The 16,973-nt window shown below is 41.4% G+C and overlaps 1 protein-coding gene across 2 annotated transcripts; it reads left to right on the top strand.

Moving 5' to 3' along the window:
• The first annotated feature begins 924 nt into the window (after positions 1 to 924).
• ZNF25 (zinc finger protein 25) lies at positions 925 to 16,043 on the top strand. Of its 2 annotated transcripts, XM_059662175.1 has the most exons (6): positions 934 to 1,217; positions 3,340 to 3,454; positions 8,219 to 8,345; positions 8,628 to 8,723; positions 11,416 to 11,476; positions 12,902 to 16,043. In XM_059662175.1, the coding sequence occupies exons 2-6, from the start codon at positions 3,440 to 3,442 to the stop codon at positions 13,950 to 13,952; spliced, it is 1,350 nt and encodes a 449-aa protein (XP_059518158.1). In that variant the 5' UTR covers positions 934 to 1,217; positions 3,340 to 3,439; the 3' UTR covers positions 13,953 to 16,043. The 2 variants fall into 2 exon arrangements, with proteins under 2 accessions (XP_059518159.1, XP_059518158.1); XM_059662176.1 differs by lacking the exons at positions 8,219 to 8,345; positions 8,628 to 8,723 and having other exon boundaries at positions 925 to 1,217.
• The last annotated feature ends 930 nt before the right edge of the window (positions 16,044 to 16,973 follow it).

The raw sequence follows: 16,973 nt of genomic DNA, 5'->3' as shown, positions 1-16,973 counted from the left end.
TCTCTATCTCTCTCCCTTCCTCTCTGTAAAAAATCAATAAAATATATTAAAAAAAGTTTATTCAATAATAAAAACTTTTCTTTTTTCTCCATCAGTGAAGAGGATATTTTGGGTTGACAAGAGACATTTTTAATTATTTCCCCAACACCTCTTATTTAGAAAACTGGTGTGTGTGTGTGTGTGTGTGTGTGTGTGTGTGTGTGTGTGTGTGTGTCTGTGCCCGTGCATACATATACAGGGTGGGGCAAAAGTAGGTTTACAGTTGTTTGTATGGAAAATAATGCAATAATTTATAAATAATAATACAAGAATAAACTTTCCCATAGTTACAACTGTAAACCTACTTTTGCCCCACCCTGTACATATATACACACATACTCAAATGTATGTACATATTTCCTCTATATAAATTGTTTTAAAATTAATTTTATTATTAAAAACTTAATATTTTTGTAACTACTTTGCATGGAAACGCATGTCTACTGCTCACACAAGAGTAAATTGATGTCATAAATTACTGACCAGGAAATCAGCATTTAGTCCTTAGTGAAAGGACAGTCAAAATATTTTATACCATTGGGATAAAACTAGTAAAAATCTGATAAGAGTGTGCACCTAATTAAGCGTTTTTCTCCCTCTCTCTTTGTAAGTGGTTTGTGTTTTTTTAGCTTATCCAAAAGTTTTCTTTATTACAAGTTTCCTGTATTCTGAGATAAAGCCGCCGCTGCAAGGTATTACTCTTGGAATGCGATGCACTTGGTTTCAAGTTCTTTGTTTAACCGATGAATGTTCACTGTCGGACCCCAGGCAGTTCCAACGGTCACCGCATGGCCACGGGTCTCACATTGACTGTGGGCAGGGCTAATGGTCACCGCACGGGCAGGGCTAATGGTCACCGCACGGGCAGGCTTTGATGTCCCGCCCCCAGCTGCGGGCTGCGGTTGTCAGCAGCTGTCAGCGAGGACAGGAAGGAGGCCCGGCCGCTAGAAACCCATCGCAGCTGCAAACGCTCGGGCCGCTGAAGCCAGGCCTCCTGACGTCACCTGAAAGGGAGTCGCCGGAGGCTCGGAGGCCGCGGGTCCCGAGTGGGCGCGGGCGTGGGCGGCTCCTGCGCACTCGGACCCTGGGCTCGGCGTCGCCATCTTCCGCGGCGCCCGCGGGGACTCCAGCTCCGGCGCGGCTGTCCGCAGGCATCTGCGCGGCGGAGGGAGCGCCAGGTGCGTCCAGGCCCGTCTGGAGGTCAAGGCCGGGCGGGCCGGCGGGAGGCCTCTCCGCGGGGCGCGCGGGGCGCAGAACCCGAGCCGCCTCCCCACCCCCCAGCTGCGCGCTGGCCGCCCAGGGGCGCAGTGGGGTGCCGGCGGGCCCGCCGGGAGGCCGGGTGTCCGCTCATCGGGCCCCGGAGCGGCGGGACGCGGGGAGGCCGGGGTCGCGGGGGAGCGGTGTGCGTGACGGGGATGCAGAGCCATCGCGGCCCGGGCCGCGGCACCGCGCGGGGGACCGGGCCGCAGCCCAGCGCCCACGGTCCACGGGCAAGTTCATCCCGGGACGATTCAGACGCGCGTCTGTGAACTGACGGTACCAGCCTTTCGGGCTGTTTTCTGTGTTGAAGGGGGTACAGTACTTAGAGCGTGGTGACTCGGACAGACGGGCTGCTTTGTTGTCACAGGGTGTGCTGTTCTTTTCATTGTTGGCTCATCGGATCCTCTTAATCCTCATAACCATCCTTTCCATCCGTATCAGTCACCTCCATTTCAATAAATCGAGCGGTAACGGTTCCGCGAGAGCCATTGTTTACCCAGCGTTGGCTGACGGGCTTTGCATTCTCCTTCGTTTTACTCTGTGGCTCCTGCTGGTTCCCGCACTAACATTTGCATTGAGCACAGCAGTTGTCCCAGCACACAATTAGCGGGCAGTGGATTAGGACAGCCTAACCTGACCTCCTAGTGTTCTATTTCCAGCACTTGTGGAGGCTTCCTCAGAATTCTTGTGCGCAAATGTTGTAGCTGCGTTCTCCGACCTGTTCCTATTCTCACAAAACTGGTAAACATGTACGTTGAAACCACAACGGAAGCGCCGACTTTTAAGTTTTATGGGAGAAGCTGCAAATCCTACCCAGTCAGGAGGGGAAGGGAGGCAGACATTGATAAAAAATGAAAACTGCGGTTTCATCCAGGCTCCATGCTATGGAAGTGATGTCATATGCCTGTCATTGGCTGGTGCGTCTGGCTCATGGAGCATCCTCTTGCAGCGGTTCTCAACCTGTGGGTCGCGACCCCCGAAAGTACATCCTGCATAGCAGATATTTACATTACGATTCATAACAGTAGCAAAATTACAGTTATGAAGTAGCAACGAAAATAATTTTATGGTTGGGGTCACCACAACTTGAGGAACTGTATTAAAGTGTCCGCATTAGGAAGGTTGAGAACCACTGCAAGCACCAGGCCAGCGGAAAGGGGTTCCTGCTGCACATGGGAAAGATCTCCGCGTGAGGCGTCTGGTTACCTTTCGCTCCCTACGCAAAGTGCCTCTTTGGGGATGATGGTACCAAATTGTTCTTTTAGAAGTTAGATGTGTGTCATTGTCAACACTTTAGATGGCCAGGTCAGAATTCGTTAAGGCCTAATTAAATTTACCTCAGGCCCAGCCCAAGTTTGGAGGGGACGGTGAATTCCATGGTGCTGTCTGGATTAGTGGCACTGGGTCAAGACTTACAGAATCAGAGCAGTACATGAAGGTTGTTCAATATTATCTAATTCTTCTTCGTGTTAAAGATAATAGCATTGAAAATAAGACAGTCTCTAGGTTGGTCATAGCAGAGCCTCGCATGGCCCATAAGACTCCAGATCCACTATAATGAAGTCAACACAAGGTTCTTGGAGAAGTGATTTTTGAGAAACTGCAATTTAGGGAGAAGAAACATCTTATTTTTGAGAGCTTTTGAAGGCTTTCTAAACTTGTGGGGCTTATAGTAGTAATAGGAAAAATTGTCATGACCTGTAATTTAAACACTTTCCATATCAATAAATATTTATCTTCATCATCATTTGTAACACCAACACAGGGTCCATCCTTTGGATATATATTACGCACCTTGCTTAGCTAATCTATTATTGGATGTTTATGCTTTCAATTCTTTTGTGGTATTTAGTAAATAGACACATAATTTTCAAAACAGTCACTAGGAAAGAAATGTTTAAATTCACTCAAAAATGTCCCAAGGTTATCAAGATTGATTTCAGAGTCACCAGGGGACAGATTCACGGCCCTTCCTATTTCTTCTCATGTTTCCAAGGAATGTTTTCCTTTTACTAAACTGTTGTCTGGAAACTCTCACAGGTGATTCCTGGAGCTGCAAGATCAAGTCTCATGACTTTTGTCTTACAACGTTCCTTGTTCTGGCTGCATAGTTTCTATTCTTTTCCCAACGCAGCCGAAAATGAGCAAATTCCAGGTGAGTCATTTACTTAGCCCTTACTTTGTTTCACTGTGTGTGTGTTCAGTGAGTTTTATGAAATAGAGTCCTTTTATTAAATTTAAAAGTTAAATAGTTAAAAATCACCTTTAGGGAAAATACTGTTTTAGGGAAAATACAGCAGTTTCCAAGACCTTTTCAAGAGATCTGTGAGGTCAGCATGTATTATTAAAATGCAAAACCCAATTTACACTGTTGACATTTGCACCAGTGGTGAAGAGATTGCAACCTGGTTGGCATGAATTAGGACAGTGACACCAAGGCCATTGCATTCCTCTGCAGTGTTCTCCCCTTTACTTAAGGATATCTTCGATGAAATAGTAAAAATCAGTTTTATTAAGTTTTGACCCTTGGGTACACATCTTTTTAGCATTCAGTGTGACTAAATAGGAAGTTCACATAAAATACTTCTGCTGCGCCTGAACTATGATGATTGGTGGTCCTGAGGGAAATAAAACACCATGCGGCTGTTTGATTTGTGAGCTCATCTAGCCACTTTTTCATGGAATGCTGTTTTTCCTTGGAAGAACAAATGGCAGGCAGGCTGGTTATTCAGACGGGTATTTAACAAACATTTTCTCAAAAGTGAGTGAAGTGAGCCTGTCACTGAAAATAACTGTCTCTATGTGTTCCCAAGGTTAAAATTTAAGCTTTAAGTGAAAATGAGAATTTTGGAAAACTTCTATCCTTCACTATGAACTTGACAACTTCTAATACTTAAATACTTTTCTGATGAGATTGGTGAGGATACTAACAAATGTGATATTATACATTTATATTATATACAACATATAATATAAAAATATATATAAAAGCCTAATACAAATTGTCCTATTAGGCAGGCACTCAACCGGGAATTTTACTGCTCGCTATGTTGGGCACTGACCACCAGGTGGCGTACTAGGAACATGGTGTGCATCGCCCAGCACACTGAGGTCCCGCCCAGCACTCACTGCCAGTGCTGGCCCAGCCCCAATCCCCCAAAGACAGCAACCGGCAGTGGTGGGGGCAGGGCCACCCCTCCCAGGCACTGAGGGGGCAGGGCAGGGAGGCTGCCAGCCAGCATTGTTCACCCCTCAAGGCTTCTCCCCCTCCCCCTGCTCACACCTGCTGCCAGCAGACAGGGGACCAGGGGCCGTGGTGCGAGGGGCCGGGCAGGGGCACAGAGGATAGGCTGAGACCCGCCCCTGTGCCCACCACAGCCTCACGGCCACGGTTCCTTTCAAGGATGCACGAATTTGGGCACTGGTCCCCTACTATCTATATCATAAAAGGCCCGTGGTCAACATGCCCTAACACCATCACGACCAAACGAGCAGCGGCTCTTGCGGCGGGCAGGGCGAGGAGCGAGCTACTAGCGGGGGAGAGCTATGGGCAGCAGAGAGCTAAAAGTGGCAGAGGGCAGGGCGTGAGCTACTAGCAGCGGAGAGCTAAGAGTGGCAGAGAGCTAGGAGCAGCGGAGGGTGGGGCAGCCAGTTGAAGCAAGCAGAAGCGAGCCACGTGCACACTGGGCCTCTAGTAATATAATAATGTATCCTATATAATAAAGAGCTAATATGCAAATGGTCATCACGCCCTCATGCTCTCATGCCCTCACACCAGGGCTGGGGGACTTGAGGCTGTGCCCCCCACCCTGCGTGGCTTGTTAGGGGTGGGGCCAGCCGGGCCTGGGTCTCGTGCGATTTCAGGGTGCACATGGATGGGCAGGGACTTGACTCTGGGTCCCGTGGTGTGCCCCAGACTCTGACAGGAGGGAGATTTTCATATACGTTTTACTAATTTTCTTTCACTTCTATTATAGAAAAAGGGCAAATAGCAATATTAAAATATTTCTGCTAGCCCTGGCTGATTTGACTTTGTGGATAGAGCATCGGCCTGTGGACTGAAGGGTCCCAGGTTCGATTCCGGTCAAGGGCACGTGCCTGGGTTGCAGGCTTGATCCCCAGTAGGGGATGTGCAGGAGGCAGCCAATCAATGATTCTCTCTCATCATTGATGTTTCTCTCTCTCCCTCCCTCTCCCTTCCTCTCTGAAATCAATAAAAATAAAATAATTTTAAAAATACTTTTAAAAAATAAAATAAATAAATAAAACATTCCCTCTAATTAATTCTCTTTTAATGTGCACGAATTTCGTGAACCGGGCCACTAGTATTATTATATAATGAATGATTATATCAATCAACATTTGATTGGTATTTCTGACTTGAGCTCAGAGGCAAACTCAAGCAGTTTAAGAGGGCAGAGGAATGCAGTGAAGTGAGGACCAGGGAGTAAGTTGGTTAGGGAATGCCCACTCTAAAAGGTAATATTTGAGGAATGTTCTGAATTAAATAAGCCAGGGAGCCAAGAAGAAATATGGCAGAAGAGCATTCTAAATAGGAGCAATAGCAAGTACAAATGCCCCGAGGCATGTTTCAGAAACAGTATTTGGGACATTGAAGCAGATAATGGGGACATAGAAGTGACTTAGGGGAAGAAAGGTAAGAGGTAAAATCAAAGAGGTAAAAGGAGCTAGAATATGTAGGACGTTATAAGTTTGTAGAAAACATTGAGTTTTTATTTTATGTATTAGTTCTTTAAAAAATATTTAGCCCAACTGGCATGGCTCAGTGGTTGAGTGTTGACCTATGAAGCAGGAGGTCATGGTTCAATTCCTGGTCAAGGCACCTGCCCCAGGTTGCAGGCTTGATCCCACTGGAGGTGTGCAGGAGGCAGCCAATCAATGATTCTTTCTCACCATTGATATTTCTATCTCTCCCACTCATTTCCTCTCTGAACTCAATTAAAATATATTTTAAAAAATACTACATTTCAGATTCTAAATATTTAGAATATATAGAGCAATTATCAGAGGAAGTTGTATAGCCTTAAATTGTTCTATCCGTAAAAACCCAAGAATGAAAATAATTAGCACTATGGCTCTAGCCCAGGGGTGGGCAAACTTTTTGACTCGAGGGCCACAATGGGTTCTTAAACTGGACCGGAGGGCCGGAACAAAAGCATGGATGGAGTGTTTGTGTGAACTAATATAAATTCAAAGTAAACATCATTACATAAAAGGGTACGGTCTTTTTTTTCAATAGTTTTATTCATTTCAAACGGGCCGGATCCGGCCCGCGGGCCGTAGTTTGCCCACAGCTGCTAGCCATTACCAAACCTTATCGACACTATATGAGTTACCCTTCCACTCTCTCCCAGTAGTTATTAATTTCCAATTAATTACAAAGATGCATTATGCTTCTTTCCCCCAGTGCTGCTACTTGAATGTAAATGTTTATTGCTTACACGTGTCTCTAAATTTTCTAACACTCCATCTTTCTGATGTGCCATTTGCCTCTTCTATTTTAGTTTTATTCTAAACTACTAATCTCATATAACTCTAGTGGTTACATCTCTCTCTTCAGTGGTTCCCCATTATCTGTATTTGCATCTACAAAGCAAAAGAGTGAACATTCCAAAAATGTATAAGACAGTCCACATAGTGTGAAATAGCAGATTAATTCATATTTTTTTAATTGCACATGCTTTAATTTTTTTATTTTTTAGATATGTTTTATTGATTTCAGAGGGGAAAGGAGAGGGAGAGAGAGTTAGGAACATCAGTGATGAGAGAGAATCATTGATCAGCTGCCTCTTGCACAACCCAAACTGGGAATGGAGCCCACAATCTGGGCATATGCCCTTGACCGGAATCAAACCCAGGACTCTTCAGTCCACAGGCCAAGGCTCTATCCACTGAGCCAAATCCGGTAGGGCAATACTTTTCTTTCATATAAATACAAAAAAGAAAACTTGTCAACTTTAGTAAACAAACTAATAGATGTAAATATATGATGTATAAGACATTAAGTGGGTATGCAAAATACCCACTTAATGTCCCAAAAGTCAAATTCAGAATTACTCCATGTTTTGTAACCTGACTTGACTATCACATAACTAATTTTGGCCCTACACTATGTTCTCATATTATACTTTATTTGTAGTTTCCTAAATTTGCCATTTTTGATGCATCTGCACCTTTGCCAGTTCTGTTTTTTTATTCCTGAAGTTTGCATAGTCACTTGAACCACCTAATAAAATCTAACTGAATAATACAAAATACAAAACAACTATCCCTATTTGTGACCATCTTACATCTTGTATACTCTTCTGTCATAGCACCTGCTGTGCATATTGCATGTTAAGAATTTACATCTTGCCCTAGCCAGTTGGCTCAGAGGATAGAGCGTTGGCCTGCGTACCGAAGGGTACTGGGTTCGATTCTGGTCAAGGGCACGTACCTTGGTTGCAGGCTCTTCCCTGGTCCGGGCCCTGGTCGGGGCTCATGCAGGAAGCAACCTATCGATGTGTCTCTCTCTCTCACATTGATGTTTCTCTCAGTCTTTCCCTCTCTCTTCCACTCTCTCTGAATATCAATGGAAAAGTGTCCTTGGGTGAGGGTTTAAAAATAAAATTATTTACATCTTTGCCTCCCTGCCAGAATGTAAGCTCCTTGATAACAGAAATAGTTATTTTCATTCATCATTGTATCCCCAGCAGAGATCCAGGCTTCCAATGATATCTCAGTAAATATATATTGAACAAATACTTTGTCTGTGTGTAAAGCAGGGTACAGAGTAGCAGTGTATCTTAACTTTCCAGGCTAAATTCTACAGTTAGCACATTAAGAGCTAGTTTACATGTCTTTTCAATGCTACTCTATTCTGATAACTGCAGAACAGAACTGAAATATGTTGTTACAGGGATCAGTAACGTTCAAGGATGTCATTGTGGAATTCACCAAGGAGGAGTGGCAATTACTGGATGAAGCTCAGAGGGCCCTGTACAAGGAAGTGATGCGGGAGAACTACCGTCACCTCGTCTCAGTGGGTGAGAAAAACTCCCCCCTCAGTGACTTCTAGTAGTTTGCATTTTCTTTCCCAGTTGTGGAACATGTAAGGTATCTTTAGGTTTGAATAATACTAATTTTTTTCATGAATCCATTTTGGGTACCAGAAAAAATATTTGTGTCTCCACCCTCCCAATTGAAAAAAATCTAAACTTACCAAGCCTAGGAGGACCTTCACTGTTCTGCCCTGAAAACTACTTTCGGTTCTTCAGAGTCCCTAAATTCCAAGCAAGTTCTGTTTTCTTTATCTTTTCCATTAATAGGTTATTTTGTGAATAAGTCAAATGCAGTTTTGAAGTTGAAGCAAGGAAAGGAACCATGGATATTAGAAGTAGAGTTTCCACATCAGAACTACACTGGTGAGTGAGAAATCAGATCCCTGGTGATTAGTAGTGAGGTTGTTGGTGCCTTTTGCCTTTTGAAATGTTTTTCAGGAATATTTTTTAAGTGCCCTAGATGTCTGAAATGAATGAGGATGCTTGATCAGCATATGTTAGCAACATAAATCACACCTCCAATTTTCATTCTCTCCACTGAAATTCCCCCCTTCGTTCAACATTTTTATGTTTACCTATCTTTCCTATACACTAACCTTGACTTAAACTTTTTTTCTAGAATTCAATTACTTCTATCATCAAAGTATGCAGCTATAATTGAACCTAAAGTGTTTATGACTCTGGCTTATACATTTTTTTCAAATGCCATTTCCCTCCTTTTATTAACACAAATGCCTTCGTTAGTTTCTGCACCAATTTTAACTTCCTATTCTCTCTTTAAACTCTGAAACTAGACCATAAATCACTATGCCTTTCATCAGTTTTATTATTTCAAAGATGATACTTCCATGTAGATGGTGTTTGTCTTTTACCCAAAGTACTGATTATGCTTCCTAAAATAACACTAAGATAAAAAATAAAACAAACAAATAATCTCACTTTCTTCCTTAAATATTTTTCATGTATTTTCTGACTTGTGCATTCATGTGCAGAAGCCATGCCTGGCATATGTTAGTTTGTTCACTAGATATTTTTTAAAAGATTCAGTTTCAGTTAACAAAAGACACACTCTATCTTCTGCCCTGTGAAGTAACTTCTGCCAGGGCTTAACTTTTCTAGACTAAAGCCTTGTTTTTTAGGCTGTGAACTCCTAAAATTGATGTTTCCAGCACCTTTATTTTATTTATATTTTGGTACCATATTTTACCATCCTATAGGATAGATCCACTGATCTAAATTCCTTCTTTATCAGTGTTAAAAGCTAATTTTTAATTTAAATCCTCATAGTAGTTGTATAATGCTGCAAAGTTATATTGCTACTAGTCTATCATGGTAAACTTAGACCAACTCATGATTACAAAACACAGTTAAATTAATATTCTGTCAGGAACTAGTCTAGCCCTTTCTAGCCTACTATATCTTGTTTTTCCTTGTGACTCTCCGAACACATGCTAATCATTACTTCATTTACTCTCTGAAGTGTCTTTCATAAATAGAATCTTGTTTCACGTGTATCCAAGGTAACCTTGCAGAGTCCCTATCAAATAACTTTTATGTTTCCCCTACAAATGCCATGAACTTCAAACCATAAGCCTCTGCTCATAATCTTTGACTTTCTGTTAAGCATTTAAACATGAATAAATATGAAGATCAGTAAGTGTTCTAGAATGATGTTGAACAATTAATCTAAAAACAATGCAGTAAATTGGAGCATAGATGTGAGAGCTAAGATATGAAAGTAGAATAAGACCGTTGTTGAGTCATAGGTAACATTGCTTTGGAGATGCAGTATTTGGTGGTCAGGGTTGAACACCTCTGGTGCTATAACTGGGAATTGATCCTGCTATATGGATGGCATATGCTCTGCTTTTAAAAAAAATCTTTCCTTTTGGACATATACCTTCCTGGGTCCTCTGTTCTAGTGAAAATTAAGTCTAAGCTATAGGACTGTTCCTCTGGACATGAGAAAATTAATGTTCTGAACAAGTCACTTTAGTGTTGACATCTAGATTGCTGTGTATGGGTAAAGAGGAAATAAAGTAGAAGTTTATAGTCTGCGAACTACTAGGAATCCTAACACAATAGACTAGGTGTGAGCAGATAATAACCTATGTTCTTTAGCTCCTTCATCCAATTTAATCTTTGCCCTGATATTTCCAGTGAACATAGTTGTGTACTGTTTTTAGCACCCTACTTACTGTTACTTGTCCTTCATAATGGGCTCCCAGCATTCTCTATGAATCTCACATTCCTGCTCAGCAATTCTTTAAATATATTTTGTTTTCTCTCCCTGTTCTTTTTTATTTTTTATTTTTTTTGGTCTTAATTTTCTCCTCCAAGGTTTTTGGTGTTTTTTTAAATCCTCATCCAGTGATATTTTTCCATTGATTTTTAGAATGGAAGAGAGAGGGAAAGACAGAAATATCAATGTGAGAGAAATAACATTGATTGGTTGCCTCCTGCACAAGCCCTGACCAGGCCGAGAGGAGCCTGCAACTGAGATACGTGCCCTTGATGGGAATCAAACCGGGGACCCTTTGGTCTGCAGGCTGACACTCTATCCACTGAGCCAAACAGGCTAGGGCAGTGATTGGCAAACTGCGGCTCGTGAGCCACATGCAGCTCTTTGGCCCCTTGAGTGTGGCTCTTCCACAAAATACCGACTTCTGCGCATGGGCCACGAAGTTTCAATCGCACTGTACATGTGCGCCCGCACGTGGTATTTTGTGGAAGAGCCACACTCAAGGGGCCAAAGAGCTGCATGTGGCTCGCAAGCCGCAGTTTGCCAACCAATGGGAGGGCATCCTCCAAGTTTTTAAGGTCATTATTTGTAAAGTGTCAGTGGTACTTGGGTTTATAACCACATTCCTCCCCTTTCTGCTAGAGCAGTTTTTAGTGTTTATTATTTTTTATAAACCAGTGAAATAGAGGAAGTTTGCATTTGAGAGTTCCTTCATTTGCAGAGATTAACTTGAAGTCTAAGAATCAACCCAACCCTATGACCATACTATTGTTTAAGATGTATATAGTATAAAATATTGGATTTTTTTTGTAGATCTATGGAAGATTCATGAATCACAAGAAAGACACCAGGAAAGCCAAGCTGAAAAGTCAAGGCAAGTTCAAGAATTCAGTTTTAAAATTAGAAGTTTTGTAAGAAGGGGTCTTGACGAGGGTACTGGAAGTGGGAGAGTACTAGTTAATACTACATGTGAGAAAACTAACATTGGAGCAAATTGCAAAGAACAAAATGCAAATGGGAAAGCCCTTTTTCATAATGGAGGCCTTATTCAAGATCAGGGGGCTCAATTATTGAAGCAATCTTCTGATTCTTCAGAGTTACACAAGCAGGGAGGCTTTATGATACAAAGTAGAGTTAAGTAGAGAGAGCTTATGAATGAATATAGTGCAAGTGAAGGTTCTCCTACCAAACAGTAAACCACAGTGTATGTCAGAGGGCATTCATGGTGGAGAAACCCTACGAATCTAATTAATATGGGAAATTCATAGAAATTGGTTCTTATGTTGGTGGCGAGAATGGCACCAGGTGTTAGACTGGTGAAGTCAGACCAGACCTTGGTTCAGCAACCTCGGCACTTGAGTTCTGGCTAAGAAAGAATTCAGATCCAAGACTCACACTGTAAGAGAAAGTGTATCTCTAGAAAGTCACAGAGGTAGAAGTGAGCTGAGGAATAAATGGGCTCAGGAAACAAGTTAAACACGTTACAGGAGCAAAACAGGGGCCCTTGGAATTTAGGAGAGAGAAAGGTAAAAGTAATGCACCTGGTGGGAAGAAGAGGACGAGGGGAAAGGCTCAGATGTGCTCCCAAGAGGGGGAGCCAACCTAAATCTTGAGGTTATTTATCTGGAGGTCTCAGGGGAGGATCTCAATAGAATGTTCATCAGCTTTCCAGGTGTGTCCTTTGAGGCTCATGGTCTCTACTGATTGGTTGGAATCGAGGCAGAGGCTCATTAGTCATTGCAGGTCCTGAGGTCAGCCATGGCATCATTTGTCTGGTTTTGTTTCTTTTGTGGGTCTCAGGCTAAAACACAACTGAAGCCTAGATGTTATCCCTAGGGATTGATGCCTAAGGGAGTGCTCATGCAGGGGCCCACATGGGAGTTGCATGAGGCCACTCTTTGGCACCTTGTTCCTCCTCTAAGGGGTTCTATCCCAAGACTAGCAACATGCTAAAGAGGAAAGGCCAGGGGAGGGTCCAAATCACATGACAAGTGATATGAAAGGTCTGAGAACGTCTGGACCGTACAACCAGAAATGAAAGGTCGAGAGGTTTAAATCACATGAGCAGGAAGTGATATGCTAGGGTAGGAAAGGTTACACTGTGGGTGAGGTACTTCTTTTCCCAGTTTTTCCCATTGCTGGGAACCTGAGGCTTTCTGCCTTGGTGACCTTCTGTCCCTGGCCCATTGTCCTTGCTCTGTTCACGGCTATCTAACTGCCTACCACACAGCTGTAAAATACACACAGCAGTCAAACAGAAAAGCCTTATACATTAATGAATTTGAATTTTTTTCTCTAGGACTGGAGAACCCACAAATCAGAACACTCATACCAAAGAGAAAACCTATACATGCAATGAATGTGGGAAGTCCTTCTACCAGAAGTCTATCCTTACAGTACATCAGAATACTCATTCGAAGGACAAACCCAGTGAAGGTGGGAAATCTGTCCCTGGCAATGCAGACCTCACAAGACATCAGAAGACTCACAATAGAGAGAAAGCTTATGAATGTCAAGAATGTAAGAAAACTTTCTACCACCTGTCATCTCTCAGTAGACATTTGAGAACTCATGCAGGGGAGAAACCCTATGAATGTGATCAGTGTGGGAAGTCCTTCTACCAGAAGCCACACCTCACGGAACATAAGAAAACACACACAGGAGAGAAACCCTACGAATGTACTGAATGTGGGAAGTTCTTCTATGTTAAGGCATACCTAATGGTGCATCAGAAAACACACACGGGGGAGAAACCATATGAGTGTAAGGAATGCGGGAAATACTTTTCCCAGAAATCACACCTTACGGTACATCAAAGAACACACACGGGGGAAAAGCCTTATAAATGTAAGGAATGTGGGAAATTCTTCTCTAGAAACTCACACCTCAAAACTCATCAGAGAACTCACACTGGGGAGAAGCCCTATAAATGTACTGAATGTGGGAAATGCTTCTACCAGAAGTCAGCCCTCACAGTACATCAGCGAACTCACACAGGAGAGAAACCCTTTGAGTGTAATAAATGTGGAAAACACTTTTACTATAAATCTGACCTTACTAAACATCAAAGAAAACACACAGGGGAGAAGCCCTACAAATGTCATGAATGTGGTAAATCTTTCTCTGTGAATTCAGTCCTGCGGTTACATCAAAGAACTCACACTGGAGAGAAACCTTATGAATGTAAGGAATGTGGGAAATTATTCTCTCAGAAGTCACATTTTATCATACACCAGAGAAAACATACAGGGGAGAAACCTTATGAATGTCAAGATTGTAAGAAATCTTTTATCCAGAAGTCAGAACTCACTGCACATCAAAAGACACACAGAGCGAGAAAAAGCAAATAAATAGTATGAATTGGGAACTTCTGTCTGAATGCACCATTCAGAATAATGAGATAATTTACACAAGATAAAATCTTAGGAATACCATCAATATGGAGAACTTTAGCGACAATCCTTCACAGAGAGGAAATACAGAGAGAAATTCTATGAGTGAAATTTTTACCTTATGTCAGACTTGACTAAATATCAGACAACATAGATAGCAGAAACACTGCAAATCATGAGACATGAGAAAACCTTTGAGAAGTCAGACTTTATTGTACAACATAGGAATCACACAGGAGAGAAGTCCTGTAAGTAAAATGAATGTCAGGAAATTTTCTGGCAGGGCAGCCATCACCAGACATCCAAAAGCTCATGTGAGAGACTCTGTCAGTATCCTGATCATTCAGAAGTCTTTTTACCCCAGTTAGACTCAGAACACAGAGGGGCTGACTGCAAAGATGGGAACAGATACAGAAACTTCCATCAGAAGTGATGTTTCAGCAAATGTCAGATTATTGATACTGGGATAGAACCTTTAAATATATGAAAGCTTTTAAAAGAAAATTCAAAGAGAATCTATTCTGATGGAAATAGTGATACCAGAAGTCATGTTACAGAGATTTGACTGTAAGGTGTGTGTTTTTGTTGTGTTTTTAAAGAAAACTACAACTGTCTAGATATATTAAGGTTTTAAAAGTACAAATACATTGAATAATCAGGCAACATCATTAAACACATGGAGAGTCCTGTAGTATGTAGGGCTTATGTGTGTATGTGAGTACACCACAAAACACAGCCTGTGGTGTTTGATGTGCGTGTGGAACCCATACTTGTACATAGGGAATTATGTCACTTTAGTTCAGTAGTTTTTATGTACATGAAGATATTTTACATTATGTTTTAGTAGTGACTCCTGTCAATGTGCATTTAAGTATATTTTTTAATTATAATGTATCTTTTTCTGTTTTCTGACATTTTTAAATGAATACGTATGTTGTTACTAACTAGTCCTTCAGAAAGAAGTTAAAAATGTTTTTGTAAAATTTTCAACTGTCAGCTACATTTTACATTAGGAACACGTTTATAGGAAAAGCCCGAGTTTATTTTTTCAAACAGCTAATAATCCTCTACACAGCAAACAAATAATGCTATGTAAGCAAATGTTGTCTATCTTACTGTTGATGTTTTAGCAGGGTGCAGAGTTACCTGTTTTGTATTTTGTAGGGGGTCCTAAGTGTTCTGTGCTGCCTGTTTATTTCTGGTAGAAGCGACATGACATAGGCTCCAATTCCAGCATGGGGCAGGCCACACAACCTCTCAATGCCTCAGTATACTTTTGTAGGAGAAATGATAATATGTTAGGATTGCTTTGGGAATAAATGAGTTATTTTAATGCACTTAGAATAGTTTCTGAGATGGAAAAATAGCTATATGTTAGATATTATCATCATTGTAATGTGTCTCTTTTGAATTATGCTGCAGAAAAAGATTGGCTGCCAACATTCATCCCAGACTTTATTGCTGTAGTGCCATTTGATTGGTTTGTACATTTTCCCAGAAGTGACCTGGCCCACGCCCATTTTTGCAGCTGGCAAATTAAGGATGGCTTTACATTTCTAAATAGCTGATAAAAATAATGTTTTGTGATGTGAAATTTATGAGATATTCAAATTTCAGCATCTCTCTAATGAAGTTTTTATACAAAATCCATTCATTTCTGCTTTACTTTCCTGTTCCAAGAGCAGAGCTGAGCAGTCCCAGCAGAGACCCAATGGCCCATAGAGCCTAAGATAGTTCCTACGTGGCACTTTACAATGTTACCTTGTTCTGCTCCTTAGAGCTGAACGCACTACAACCAATGTAGAGGCACTTTTATATTTGGTATGTGTTTCAGAAATGGTGCATACAGCAATTTGTGGTGGGGTAGTTTGTGCTATATACTTACTTTGCGTAGTATATTTACATGCAAAAAGACTAAACATTAGAATTTTTTTCAAATAAATGTATTTTACTTGATGATTTTTCATAACATCAAGAAATTTCCTGATGGAATGTAGCAGTGAATATACAAAATAAACAGTGTCTAAATAAAGTTGAATTGTTAATGGATCCCTATCCACATTATTAATTTTCCAAGTCAATGGCAAGTTTTCCCTATATCATTTTATAGTTTTTCACTATCTCATGATAAAATACCATCTTTATGTCATACTTAACTAAGGTAACCTAATAACACAAAAAAGTCACAATACCCAACTGCACCAGCTACATTACTAGTAATTTACTTTACTAGTACTATATTACTAATAAAACTAATTTATTGCCCATACTTCATATAATTTCAAATGCTGCTCCAATCTAAATCCTGCCACCTTACTTCCCCTTTTTAGCGATGACTTTCAACTTTTTAAGCATGCTTCATTCTGATTTGTCTGTTAAACACTAATGATCACCTAGTGTGATGATATTTAGTGATTGCTTGTATCTTAAGAATAAAGTATATAAACCTTCTGATATTCCATGGTAAAATACTGTTACCCATATCGTACTCAGCTCTGACGAGCATTCCATCTTGATAGAGTTTTAAGAAGAACCTTAATGCCTTTAGAATTGCTCTTTATTTCAACCTGCTGTGAGAGCAAATACATTTCTAACTTCCTCAGGCTTCTCAATCAACAAATAAAAATTAATTAGTACTGCCCTAGCCAGTTTGGCTCAGTGGATAGAGCATTGGCCCATGGACTGAAGGGTCCTGGGTTCAATTCTGGTCAAGGGCACATGCCAGGGTTGCGGGCTCGATCCCCAGTGTGGGGCATGCTTGATAGGCAGGTCTGGTTGCGCCTCCCGTGGAGACAACCAATCGATGTGTCTCTTTCATCTTGATGTTTCTCTCTGTCTTTTCCCCTCCCTTCCACTCTCCCTAAAAATCAATGGAAAATAGCCTCAAGTGAGGATAAACAACAAATAAAATTGAATTAGTACTTTCCAAGGACAATCCAATAACTAGAAAATCTATTACGAATAAAGCCTGGCTCGCCC

This window comes from Myotis daubentonii, chromosome 13 (genome assembly GCF_963259705.1).
Source record: "Myotis daubentonii chromosome 13, mMyoDau2.1, whole genome shotgun sequence".
Lineage (NCBI taxonomy): Eukaryota > Metazoa > Chordata > Mammalia > Chiroptera > Vespertilionidae > Myotis > Myotis daubentonii.
Note: the sequence above shows the minus strand (reverse complement) of the source record. Positions and strands in the feature narration are given on the sequence as shown.